Genomic DNA, 13,056 nt, shown 5'->3' with positions numbered 1-13,056 from the left:
ATCTTGACTAGTAACCCAGCTAAAATTATTTAAGAATGTATTAGTGATTATGGGTCTATTTAATATTAGTTTTCCCCCGAATGCTTATTTTTTACTAAAGAGCAATTTGTAAATATTTATATGTATGAAAAGAGTATCTGGAAATGAAAAGCTTCTATTTCAATACGCACTTATCTATTCTCGTTTCCTTCGTTTATCTTTTGGCATTAGGAAGCAGTGTACATTTGATATTGCCATTGCCAGACAATACAAGGAAGTGTAAAATTATCATTTTATGGTGAAATATTTATGCACTATTCTTCTCCCAAGTAGTCAGCGTGGAGCTTTGCTTTTATCATTGTCCCTGTGCAATGTATCTGATTTAAAATGTCATACTTCTTCCTCTGACAGTGTATTCAAGACCTTGACCAAAAGGCACCTTGTGGCATTTTTGCCACCATTAGCCACACCAATGTGATACACTTATTCTATTTTTTGTATATACTACTTATGTGATTATAATAGAAATAGTGCAGAGGTACACGAATGAGGACAGCTGGATGGCTATATTCATTTCTCTGCCATCTCATTTATGAAATCTAATATGTGAGTTTCCTTTTTTAATACTTACACACCAGAAATTTATTTATAGAATTGGAGAGATCCTCCCTTCATCATAACTTTATCTTTCTAATCTCACATTTATTTTTCAACAAATATGTGATGAACAACTACTACGTACCAGACACTGTGTTAGCAACAATACAAAGACAACCCAGAGAGACAAGTTTTCTGCCCACACTGAGCATACATTCTGTGGTGGTGATCTCAAGGGCAGAAATATCAAAGTCAAAAGTACATTTGGGAAAGAAGCAATAACTTTCATCTCAATATCTCAGGTTACAAATAACTGAAGACTAAACATCCAAAAACATTGGCATAAATTTTCTTTCAAGCATGTTTTAACAATTTAAAGTTATCCCATAACATTGGACAAGTAATTAAACTTCCAAGCCTACTAACAAAGAAAATCAGGTTATCAAAGGTGATTATTTAGGAATACAACTAGAATAGGCCAAATTGTCTGATACATTTTTACTTTCTCCACTATCAACAAGTAAAATGCTGACATTAAAACATACAAGAAAATAACTTCTGGAAGACAGAAAAGCTGGATAGAAGGAAGATAAGCGAGTACTCCATAGTGGATCCTGCCAGAAGCACAAGTATTTCTCCTTGGCCTTTGCCCTTCCGGCACATGCCGGCCCCACTCCCAAATGTCAGCACCACATCTTTTGGCTTGGGGACTTTTTCTGGCCATCAGAGCCCCCTATGCCTGTACACATGTGGACTAGACAGGTCAAAGAATTAGCGCCCCCTGGGAGTTGCCCTTTGGCAGTGACTAATGGGAACTGATGCTCTAAATGCTTTGCACCTTGGATGGGATCCCTGAAGCACGTGTTCCCCAGCAGGGCTGAGCTCCACTGGCCTACGTGGTCACTGGCTTGTTAACACACCTTCCCTTCCTGTCTCACTTCCCCGCCCCCCTGCTGCTGTCCCTGGGATCGCCTCCCAAACAAAACGCTTGCATTACATCAGAGATCAGCTCCCAGGGAAGTCAAACGAAGAAACATGCCCATGAGCCTCAGTAAATGAACATAAAACCTGCATAGATATCCCCCAAAGAACTGAAATTAGGTGGAAAATAAATATTGATCGTGCACCTGATATATGCAAAAAAGCTACACCAGGTGCTGGGGGGAGATAACTAACAAGCCTGGTATTAGGCTTAGCAATGTGGAATGAAAGAATAAAGGAAAAATGGAGAATTACTTTATTTTTCACTTTGATCCTTCATTCATTTGCCAGATATTCAGAGGAGCTACTAATTTACTTTGGCCATGTGGGGAGATACAAATAGGAATTCAAACTGGGTTCTGACCTCAAGGAGAAAATAGAGATCATGAAACTCTTCCAACTTCCTGCCTATCTGTGCCTTCCCTGGGTCATTCATCCCCATCGTGGTAGAAGAGACCTCCTTCCCACTGATCTCTCTGCCTGTGCCCTGGGTCCCACCCCCTCCTGCCTCTCCACCACTCTCCTTTTCTCTCACTCCTATAGCCTCCACCTCAGAATGCCAGCCTCCCCCTCAACTTCAAGACACATAAAAACCTGCAGGTGAGAACGTGACACTACACTGCTCTTTCTTCTTCCACTCATGGTCAGGCTAATTTATTAATCTTATGTATCCTGTCAACCTGATCACAATGGAATCAGAGCTCCAGCACTGGGTTAGTAGATAACCAGACTCCTCTGCTCACTGGCTGTGTGACCTTGGTCAAGTTTTACAACTACTCTAGGCTTCTGTTTTTCGATCTGTGGAATAAAGGGGAAATAATAGGACCTACTTGTTGTTGCAAGAATTAAACGAGATAGTCTAAATAAAGTGCTTAAATAAGAAAGAACGAATAAATGAAAGAAACAACAATCACAATAATACGTTGAATTTTCAAAAGGAAAGAACAGAACTGTGGCTATTAGAGGTGGGAAAAGGGTGGAGATTAGTGAGAAATTGGTTAAGGGTCACAAAGACTGATTACATTTTGTAAAGATGAGTATACTGATTATCCTGATTTGATCATCACATATTGTAAACAGGTATTGATATTCAATTCTGTACCCCATAAATATGTATAATTAATTATGCTTCAATAAAAATAATAATAAAAACCAGCAGGATGATAAATACATAAATAAATAAAGTGCTTAGAACATTCTGACACAGAAATTGCTTTATGTGTTTGTTGTTTTTATCACGGTCTTGAAGACAGTGTTAGACAGATCCTAAGAGGATGAAATTAGGGAGAACAGAGAGCTGTTGTAGCAACCTAGAATGAAGGACAGAGGACAGAGAACATGATGACCCAGAGTGTCCAGTCTCAGGAGGCAGGTGGCATGGTGGGGAAAGGTACATTCTTTGGGGTCCACAGACTTGCGATCAAATTCTGGCTGAACCATTTATTAGTTGTGTTCCCTTAGTTAAATTAACCATCCTAGCCTCCATTTCTTCATCTGTAAAATGGGGATAATAAAGCTCTCTGACAGAGTTGCTATGAACTTCTACAAGGGATAATTTATGTAAAGCACCCAGCATGTCATTTTGCATAGAGTAAACACTGGACAAATATTCATTCCCTCCTTTCCCCCTCTAAAAGTGAAAAGTCTAAAATAATTGATGCAAATAAAGGAACTCAAATCTTTCTTTTAACATCCTGTTGTTTTGAACCACATTTGAAATCTTTCCCGATCAACACACTCCCACTGGTAAATTATGTCTACTTCTTCGCCTCAGGGCTGGAAGACCACGGTCAAGAGTTAGGCCTGGTCCTTACTGGCTAGCTGGCTTCTGTGACCCACTTCATCTTCAGAGCCTCCGTCTTCTCATCTAGCTACTGTTTAAAGACTTTTAGTAATGGGGAACTTACTACTCCTAAGCAGACTATTCTATTTGAGACAGCACAACTCAGAAGATTTTCACTGGTCTTAGTTTTTACCTTTGTTTTTATAATTTAACCCTCTTGCACAAGACAGACACCTTGAAACACCTGAAGGCCGTGATAATGCCTCTCCCGGCCTTGCAGTCTTAAAGCTTAAAGGCCGCGTGAAACAGCCCCTTCTCCAGCACCCATTATTAACTGAGAGAAATGCTTTGCAGCCAGAACTAGGGTAAAATATCTTCTCAGCCTCCAGAAATCTTTTCTTAGCATTGTTTCATGGAAAGCCTTTCATTTAAATGCTTCCTCTACTGCTTTTATTGAAAAATTAATTGCTATTGTGGAAAATAAAAAAGTCACGGCTTTTAATAGTTAACACTTCTGAAGCACTTACTATGGGTCATACTCTGTTCTAAACATTTTACATACTGTAACTCACTGAGTCATCCAACAACTGACGAGTAGGTAATATTATTCTCCCCATTTTATAGACGTGGAAACTAAAACACAAAGAAATGAAGATGTCTGCCCAATCCAAAGTCATACAGCTAGAAAGTGGCAGAGGCAGGGTGCAAACCATACTGCCTTCATTTGTGTTTTTATAGTCACTGCTGCTTCATGTTTATTACTATTTAACATTTTCTGTAGTCAAACACTTTCTTGCTAGGAAGCTTCCTACCTCACCATCGCAGCAGTGCATAGACCGGTGGCACTGGCACGAACTGTGCTCAGTATGGATTTGTTAATTTGGTAGAAATGCAGAAGAATCAGGAACCAAAAATCACAGTTGAAAGCCCTCATCTCGACGCAGAACTAGGAATGAAAATTCTTCCAGGCACTTTCATTCTAAAGTTTAAGCAGGTCGAGTTTAGAGACATAGAAAAGAGAGACTCAATAATGTCTTGGAGAATTTGGAAAGCTCTGAATCCATTCCTAATGAGTAATCACCAGTCTCCAAGAAAAGAAGAAGGGGGGGGGGAACAGAACAGGAATAAATCTGCTTATGCAGCAGCTTGAACAATTTAGAATACAGATAAGAGTGAACTTTCTAGCAATAAAAATTATGAATGATTAAAATGGCTCACAGAAAACGTGAGTGTGGATATCACTGGAATTTCTCTTGGGGGGCTGATCTGTGACTCTCTCCTTGGACCCAGGATGAGGGGAGACCTTGATGCTTCCTTTCTTTTAGCCAAAAACACTCAGAAGTTATTTGTTGGAGGTTAGATAGAAAGAGCATGAACTGAAAACTAGAAGGAGTAAACACTGAGCAGGAAACCCCTGCATGGATATGGCAGAAGAGAGAAGTCGGGCGTGGTGGGGGGACACAGGCTCTGTGGGCTGAGTCCAGGCAGCACCTGTGGCCTGAGAAGCAGGCTCCCTCCTCCAGCCCATGACTTCCACACCTGGCATCCAGAGCATGTGGTACAGGGCATTTATGCTTTTCTTCTCACACAGCTGTTGAATGGAACCCACCTGTTAACATGAACCCCAAAGAGGAAGATGCGAGACATCCTTACCTGTGTTCTAAATTGTTCAAGCTGCCACCTAGGGTCAGAAAGCCCCCACCTCACAGTGGACTTACCCAACAGCTGAACAGCAACTGGAATGACAGACATGAAAACCAGAAGCAGGGACAGCCTCATGGCCCAGAGTTTATTCTTTCCTTCCACTGATGGAGAAGAGGGTGTCAACGAGGAAAAGTAGGGCTCCTGCAGGCCCCTCCACCTAGCTCGTGTTCTCAGAGCTGTGCTGCTGAAAAGACCTGAAGAGGAAGCTCTCCCTTTTAAAGGGCTCCTGCATTTAGGGAAAACCTCCAATAAGGAGATATCCTGTCACATGAGGGTGGTTGGAAAAACAGGAATTCAAAGTTACAACTTTGCTTCGTAAGCTAACTTCTGCGGAGAGCAGACACAGAGGAAGGGGAGAAAGGGACACGTGTGGGAGAGGAGTGACAGAGGGGGAGGAGAGAGGGTGATGGTAGAAGCCAGGAGGGAGGCTTGGCCTGCGGGGAAGAGAAGTGAAACAGCCCAGAGCCCGCGGCCTGCTTGGACCAGGCTGGGTGACAACCAAGCTGCAGGCACTACTTGGGCCGGGAAACTGAGGTTTCCCTGGAAAGCACCTGAGTCAGGGGTCTCTCAGCAGACAAGCTCCACTCTAAAGTGACAGAAACAGCAGGCACTCAAAAAGATCAATATTATGGAGGAAACGTTTACTTCAGAGTTGAGGCTCTTCCCCCTCATTTTCCATATTCAGTGCTAAGGGTCTGTCTTTGTTTCTTGGAAAGATTCAAAAGAAACAGCTCACGTAGAGCTTTGCTCTTCTAGCTAGAAGAAAAGTGAAAGAGAGGCTAAACCAAAGAGGGAATCTCAGTAAGGCCAGGAGGGAGAAAGTTCTAGAAGCTTTTCTCTAGAAAGTTATTTAGAAAGCCAGAGAAAATAGTGGCAAAGGATCTGTAATAAAGCCTTGTTGTCCAGACTCAACCGTAGAGGTCCTCTTCAAGGTGGAAGCGTCCTCTTGCTAGAAGAAAATCCAGTCATTTGCTCAAAAGATATATGTTCATCTCATGACATGTAAAATTTTTTTCTTTAAAAAAAAAATGTTAATAGATCTTTTATTAAGCACAATATAATCCCCCAAGCATCTTTTTTAAAAAAATTTTTCAGAAGTAAAACATCAGTTAAGAACATGTTGAAACAGGTACTAACGATTAAATATCTGACCCAGAACTTCAAGTGTGAGAAATGTTGGTAATTCAAAAAGAAGCTGCTGGAAACATTGTATTTTTTGAAATTCTGAATGAATAGTTTGTCTTCAAATGGAAAGATGCAGCATTCACTATCTTTGTGATAAAGTTATAAACTTTACTTCCTACTAAAAAATGTGATACAGTTGTCTTACTGATTTTTTTTTTAAAAACATTCTCAGTTTAGAATTATTCTGACAGGTAGTGAAAATGTAGCACAGAGGACCAATGTTTCTTTTTCACCAAGCCAATGATTGACAAAAAAAAAAAAAAAAAATTGGTTACAAAACAGAACAGATGAAACAAAAATGTTTCTTTCTAAAACATTGTTTCATTGACTTATCATGAAAAAATATTTTTAATAAGCCATTTAAAAATATAAATAAATCATGTACAAAAAGTTTCTGCCTAATTTGGTTTCAGAAAGAAATAAAGTTTAATTATCTCTTTATTCCTATTCAGGGTTTTGTTTTTTAAAAAAAACTACACAAGTTTGTCATATTACATTTGTGTAATTAAAAATCAGGATCGGGGCTGGCCATTTAGCTCAGTTGGTTAGAGTGCAGTGTTATAAGGTCAAGGGTTTGGATCCTTGTACCAGCCAGCCACTAAGAGAAAAAAAATAATAATAATTAGAATCAGTGATGCATGGGTACTTCAAAAAGTGTGGAAAAATCGAATTAAAAGATAATACAAATCTTTTCATGAACTTTTTGAAGTACCCTTGTAAAACATGTGGCTTTGAAACAAAGTGAAGCCAACTGTTGCACAAAGTGACACTATGACCTCTACCATATTGAAACAAAGATTTATCAGGCTATAAGAGGTGACCAAAGCAAAAAGGAAACCCGACTCTTGGGGATGGAACATCGTGGAAGAAGGCGGAGTAGGAAGCTCCAGGAATCCATCACTCCACCCACACAATCACTGAACTGGCAAGAACTATCTAAAGTAACTGCAGATGCTCTTCAACTTTTGATGAGACTGAGTCCTGATAAATCCATCATAAATTGAGAATATTGTAAGTCAAATGCATTTAATACACGTAACCTACCAAACATCATAACTTAGCCTAGTCTACCTTGAACGTGCTCAGAACACTTACATTAGCCTACAGTTGGGCAAAATCATCGAACACAAAGCCTATTTTGTAATACTGTTGAATACCTCATGTAATTTACTGATTTACTGTATTGAAAGTGAAAAATGGAATGGTTACATGGGTACTTGAAGTACAGTTTTCTGAATACATATCACTTTTGCACCATTGCAAAGTCAAAAAAGTTTAACTCAGACCATTGCAAGTTGGGAATCATCTGTACTTTGGAACTCTAGAGTCTAGCAAAAAACTTGGAGCATCCAGGAGAGAGCTTGATAAAGAGGCTGGTGAATTTCGGTGAATTTCAACCTTTCACTTGTGGGAGTGACTACCATCCTTCATACCTCATTTCTGCATCAGGCGGCTTTGAGGGCAGCAGCCCACACTCCTGGCACAGCTTCCCAGAGCCAGGGTAAACAAGAAGGACCTTGTCCTCCAAATAGCAGGTTGCATGTTCCGAAGCCCGATTGGTCCTTTCGATTGCTTTCGCCTCTTCTATTCAACATAGTAATGGAAGTTCTAGCTGGAGCAATTAGGCAAGAAAAAAAATTTAAATAATCTATATTGGAAAGAAAGAAATAAAATTAACTGGGCTGGCTGGTTAGCTCAGTTGGTTAGAGTGTGGAGTTGGTTAGGATTCTGATACTGGTCAGCCACCACCAAAAAAAGAAAAAAAATTTATTTCTGTTTACAGATGGCATGATTTGATATGTAGAAAGTCCTAAAGCTTTCACAAAAAGACTGTGAAGCTAATAACAAATTCAACAAAGTTGAAGGATACAAAATCAAAACACAAAAATCAGTTGTATTTGTATATACTAGTAATGAACAGTCTGAAAAGGAAATTAAGAAAACAATTTCATATACAATGGCATCAGAGAACAAAATACTTAGGAATAAATTTAGCCAGGAGATAAAAGACTTGTACACCAAAAACTACAAAATATTGTCAAAGAAATTAAAGAAGACCTAAATAATTGGAAATATATTCTTAGTCCATGGAATTGTTAAGATGCCAATATTTTCTTAAGCAATCTACGGATTTATGCAATTCCTATCAAATCCCAGTGATGCTTTTTTACAGAAATACAAAACCCCATCCTAAAATTCATATGGAATCTAAAGGGACTCCATATAGCCAAAACAATCCCAAAAAAGAACAAGGTTGGAGGACTCATACTTTCTGATTTCAAAGCTTACTACAAAGCCACAGTAATCTAAGAAGTGTTGTATAAGGATAGCTGGCATAAGGATAGACATACAGGCCAATGGCATACAATAGAGCACCTAGAAATGAACCCTCACATATGTGGCCAGTTGATTTTCAACAAAGTGCCAAGACCAATCAATGGGGAAAGAACAATGTTTTCAACAAATGGTGCTGGAAAAACTGGACATCCACATTCAAAAGAATGAAGTTGGACTCTTGCCTTATACCATACACAAAAATCAACCCAAAATAGATTAAAGATCTAACCATAAGAATTAAAACTATAAAACTCTTAAGAAGAAAACATCAAGAAAAAAATCTTCATGATATTGGATTTGACAATGATTTCTTGGATATGATACCAAAAGCAAAGGCAACAAAAGAAAAAATAAATAAATTGGACTTTATCAAAATTAAAAACTTTTGTACATCAAAGGACACTATCAAGAGAGTGAAAAGACAATCCACAGAATAGAAGAAACTATTTGCAAATCACAAATCTGATAAGGGGTTAATGTCTAGAATGCATAAAGAACTACAAAACTTAACAACCATGACAACACAGCAAATTAAAAAATGGGCAGTGGACCTGAATAGACATTTTTCTCTGAAGAAGATATACAATACAAATGGCCAATAAGCACATGTAAAAGTGGCCAACATCATTAGTCATTATAAAAATGCAAATCAAAACTGCAATGCGACCTTTTATTTTCTATGCTGTGGAAGATCTCCCTTAATCTTCGTTTTTGGTCCTCCTGCTAAGGAGAGCTATTGAAAAGTCCATAACACTGCAGTTCAGAAGAAAGGAACAGAGCTAAGTAATCAAGAAAATGCCTCCTCTTGAAATGAATATAGCACCGGAAATAGAAGCTGTAGAAAGATTTAAGAATTGTATAACAAGGGAGTTTAACAAACTATCCTCGGTGTTAGAGTAAGGATGGCCAGAGAGCTTGAAAAGTATCAGAGCGTCAGAAGAGTTACTAGAAAGATGATATAAGCTGGATTGTCCACAAAATCAAATTACTGAAGTAAATGCAAAACAAGAGAAAGTCTCACAGAATGTGGAGAAAAAGGGAAAAGAAATCAAGATAAGAAAAGAGAAAGAGGGAGACCTAGAGGATCAGTCCAGGAGATCCACACGTAATAGGAACACCTGAGACAGAGGAGCAAATAGAGCTGAAACAGTAATTAAGGAACTAACTGAAGACAATTTTCTGGAGTTGAAGTACAAACTAGATCTACAAATGGAAAAAGCACACAGGGTACCTTTAAAATTCTATGAAAAGAAAGCAACACACAGACTTATTCTGGTGATATTTTAAAATTTCAAAGATAAAGAAAAAATTCTACGAATATCTAATCAGAGAAAGCAAGTTACCTATAAAGGGGCAAAAGTCAGGCTGACCTCAGATTTTTCTCTTGCAACTCTACATACCAGAAGACAATGGAACAATATTTACAGAGTTTTAAGGGAAAATAATTTTGAACCAAGAATGATATGCCCTGCCAAGTTATCATTTCTGTACAAAAGCAACTGGAAGACATTCTCAAATATGCAGAAGTTAAGAAAGTATGTCAACCAAGAACCTTCCCTGAAAAGTTTGCTGAATGATTTACTGCAGCAGAGAAGATGAACTAAAGTAACTCAGGAGTAGGGAGGCAATTTTATGAGAGAATTAATGTTAGCCTGGAGATGCAAACTTGCCACAAGACACGTATTATCCAGATACTGAAAAACCAAAGAAGACATTAACAAAGCTATGCTGATTCTACCCTGAAGCTCATCAAAATCCAGCAGAACCCTAAAATTACATCAAGGATGGGAACAGAAACCAGGCAGAGCCTTTGCGAGACTGTGCACCTGGCTTCTTGCTCAGAGCCACCACAGCTCACGTCTTCCTCCCTCCTGCTTGTCACTTCCTGCATTCCATTCCCTCAACCCCCTCTTTAAAAACCCTGCTGTAAATCTGACTCTTTGACATGGCTTTAGTCTGGCCATCCTCCTGCAGGTTTACTGGAGAGATGGGTCAGCCTAACAGCTCTCCTCAGGTCACTGGTAATCCTGAATAAAAGCTGACTTCCTATTCCACCAAAAAAAAAAAAAAAAAAAGAAAAGAAAAGAAAAGACAATGAGATACCATTTCAAATCCCAAATGATGACTATTATCAAAAAACAGAAAATAAGAAGTGTTGGTGAAGATGTGGAGAAATTGGAATCCTTGGGCATTCCTGGTGGGAATTTAAAATGGTGTAGCCACTATGGAAAACAGCTTGGCTATTCCCCACAAAGTTAAACACAGAATTACCAAATGATCCAGTGATTCCACTCCTAGGTATATATCCCAAAGAATTGAAAACAAGAACTCAAACACAAATTTGTACACCAATGTTCAAAGAAGTATTATTTACAATAGCCGAAACATAGAAGCAAATCAGTTGTCATTAGCAGGTGAATGAATAAATAAAATGTGGTGTATACATACAATGGAATACTATACAGCCATAGAAAGGAAATTTGACACCTGCTACAGCATGTGCACTCTTTAAATATTACACTAAGTGAAATAAGCCAGACAAAAAAGGATGCATATTGTGTGATCCCACTTGTATGAAGTATATAGAATAGGCAAATTCATAGAGACAGAAAGAAGAAAGCTTACCAAGGGGGTAGGGCGGTGGAGGGTGGGGGAAAATGGAGGGTTTAATGTTGTTTAGCGGATGCAGAAGCTTCTGTTTTGAATGATGTAAAGTTCCAGAAATACATAGTAGTGATGGTTAAAACAACATTGTGAATATATTGAAAGCCACTGAATCGTACAGTTAAAAATGGTTACACTGGTAGATTTTATACGATGTATTGCTACAATTTTTTAAAAACCAACTCTTGCCATCCTCTTTATATACTTCTACTAAGTTTTGGTTCTGGTTTTTGGTTAGCTGTTGGTGATGATAGTTGTTTTTAACTAGTCCTTCTTTCAAGCAAAAATATAAAGGAAATCCTCATTTTTTTATTGGTAAAACTGTTGCTGAACTATTTCATATTCTTCTAGACTTTCTCTTTGTCGAACATCAGCCACTCATACACACTCAATTCCACATAAGATGAACTTAGTGACTGCTTTGCTCTGATATAGTTTCAAGGAAATTAACTCAACAAGTTCTTTGGTAACCTGCTATATCATTTCTCACAGATAAAACTGGTGATCTATTCAGAAGTTTGTTTTTTTCAGTAAGCCTGTCTTGTAATTGGCAAATTTGTTCAAACAGCATAATTCCCACTCAGTCAGAAGAAAAAAGAAAAACATAGTGATGCAGTTAAGTAAAAATTTTAAAATTTGGAAGACGGAATAGTATTTTTAATGTTCTTATTCCTCACATTTTTCAGTCCTTACCAAAATATAGCAAAATACCAATAATGAATTTGCAGTTTCATAGAAAACAATTACATTATTGCAGTCAAATTTTTTGTATCAGATTATTTATCTAAAATTGGGCTTTAATTTTAATTGTCTTCAGACTATATGTTGTTTTTGTTGCTGTTGGTTTTGGTGCCTGGACAGTAAGAGCATTCAAACCCTTGACCTTGGTGTTATAGAGCCACACTGTAACCAAGTGAGCTAACCAGCCAGCCCTAGATTTATTTTAATCTACAGTATATGTATGCAGACTATTTGAAGGACCTGGGAGTTTTATAGTTCTATAATCAATGCTTTGTTTTGTTTTGCTCTGTTTAGCACCGATACATCTTTATAATACACTTATTTAATTTTATTTTATAAAGTAATTAAATTAGAAGGCCATTTGACCCATTTAGTATTTGGGAAAAAATTAAGAATAAGATAAAAATAGGTATTTATAATATGTATTTATAAATCTGAAAAATATGTATTTATAATCTGAAATCCATCTGATAATAATAATCAGATGGAAACCAAGAGACACACGATACAAAAACACTGGGTTTGTTCTTTAGAACTACACCAAATATGTAATGTAATTTCCATCAGTTTGGAATGCAAATTTTGTATTTACTCACTCAAATATTCTGGAATACCTATCCTCTAAGGCATCTAAACTAAATCTTGAAAAAGAAAAATTTCATGGAGAAAGAACGCATTCCTGAAAAATCCATTAATATTCTAATTACAATGTAAGGAAAATTGTGAGTTTTTAATGGGCATATCCTGGAAAATTAAAATTTGTGTATGTATAAATGAACACTTTCACAGCAAGTATTACTGTACTAAATATTATCCCCAAATTTGTATAAAAATCAATTGGTGACATATTTAAGACTATTTTTTAAAGCAATTTTGCCAGTTTTACCAAGGCATTTTTTTGTGGATTACTTGTTCATAAAAACCATACCTAGTCTATAACAGGTACTCAAATTTGTTAAATGAGTGAATTAATGAAATATTCAAAAAATAATACTCATAGTAAATATGGTAATATATGTAAAAGTGCTTGTGAATACTCAATTGTTTATAAATCTTTAGTGTTACAAAAACTACATTAACCACAG

The 13,056-nt window shown here is 37.5% G+C and overlaps 1 protein-coding gene across 1 annotated transcript in view; it reads right to left on the bottom strand.

Annotated features, from left to right (window-relative positions):
- The window catches only part of MRC1 (mannose receptor C-type 1), an 84,239-nt gene extending 79,120 nt beyond the window's left edge, over positions 1 to 5,119 (bottom strand). The window contains exon 1 of the mRNA XM_063100283.1: positions 5,059 to 5,119. Coding sequence (XP_062956353.1) covers positions 5,059 to 5,119 — 61 coding nt within the window. The remainder of the gene's footprint in view (positions 1 to 5,058) is intronic.
- Positions 5,120 to 13,056: the final 7,937 nt, after the last annotated feature.

Source organism: Cynocephalus volans, chromosome 6 (assembly GCF_027409185.1).
Source record: "Cynocephalus volans isolate mCynVol1 chromosome 6, mCynVol1.pri, whole genome shotgun sequence".
Classification (NCBI taxonomy): Eukaryota; Metazoa; Chordata; class Mammalia; order Dermoptera; family Cynocephalidae; genus Cynocephalus; species Cynocephalus volans.
The sequence above is the reverse complement of the archived record's forward strand: the minus strand, read 5'-3'. Positions and strand labels throughout refer to the sequence as shown.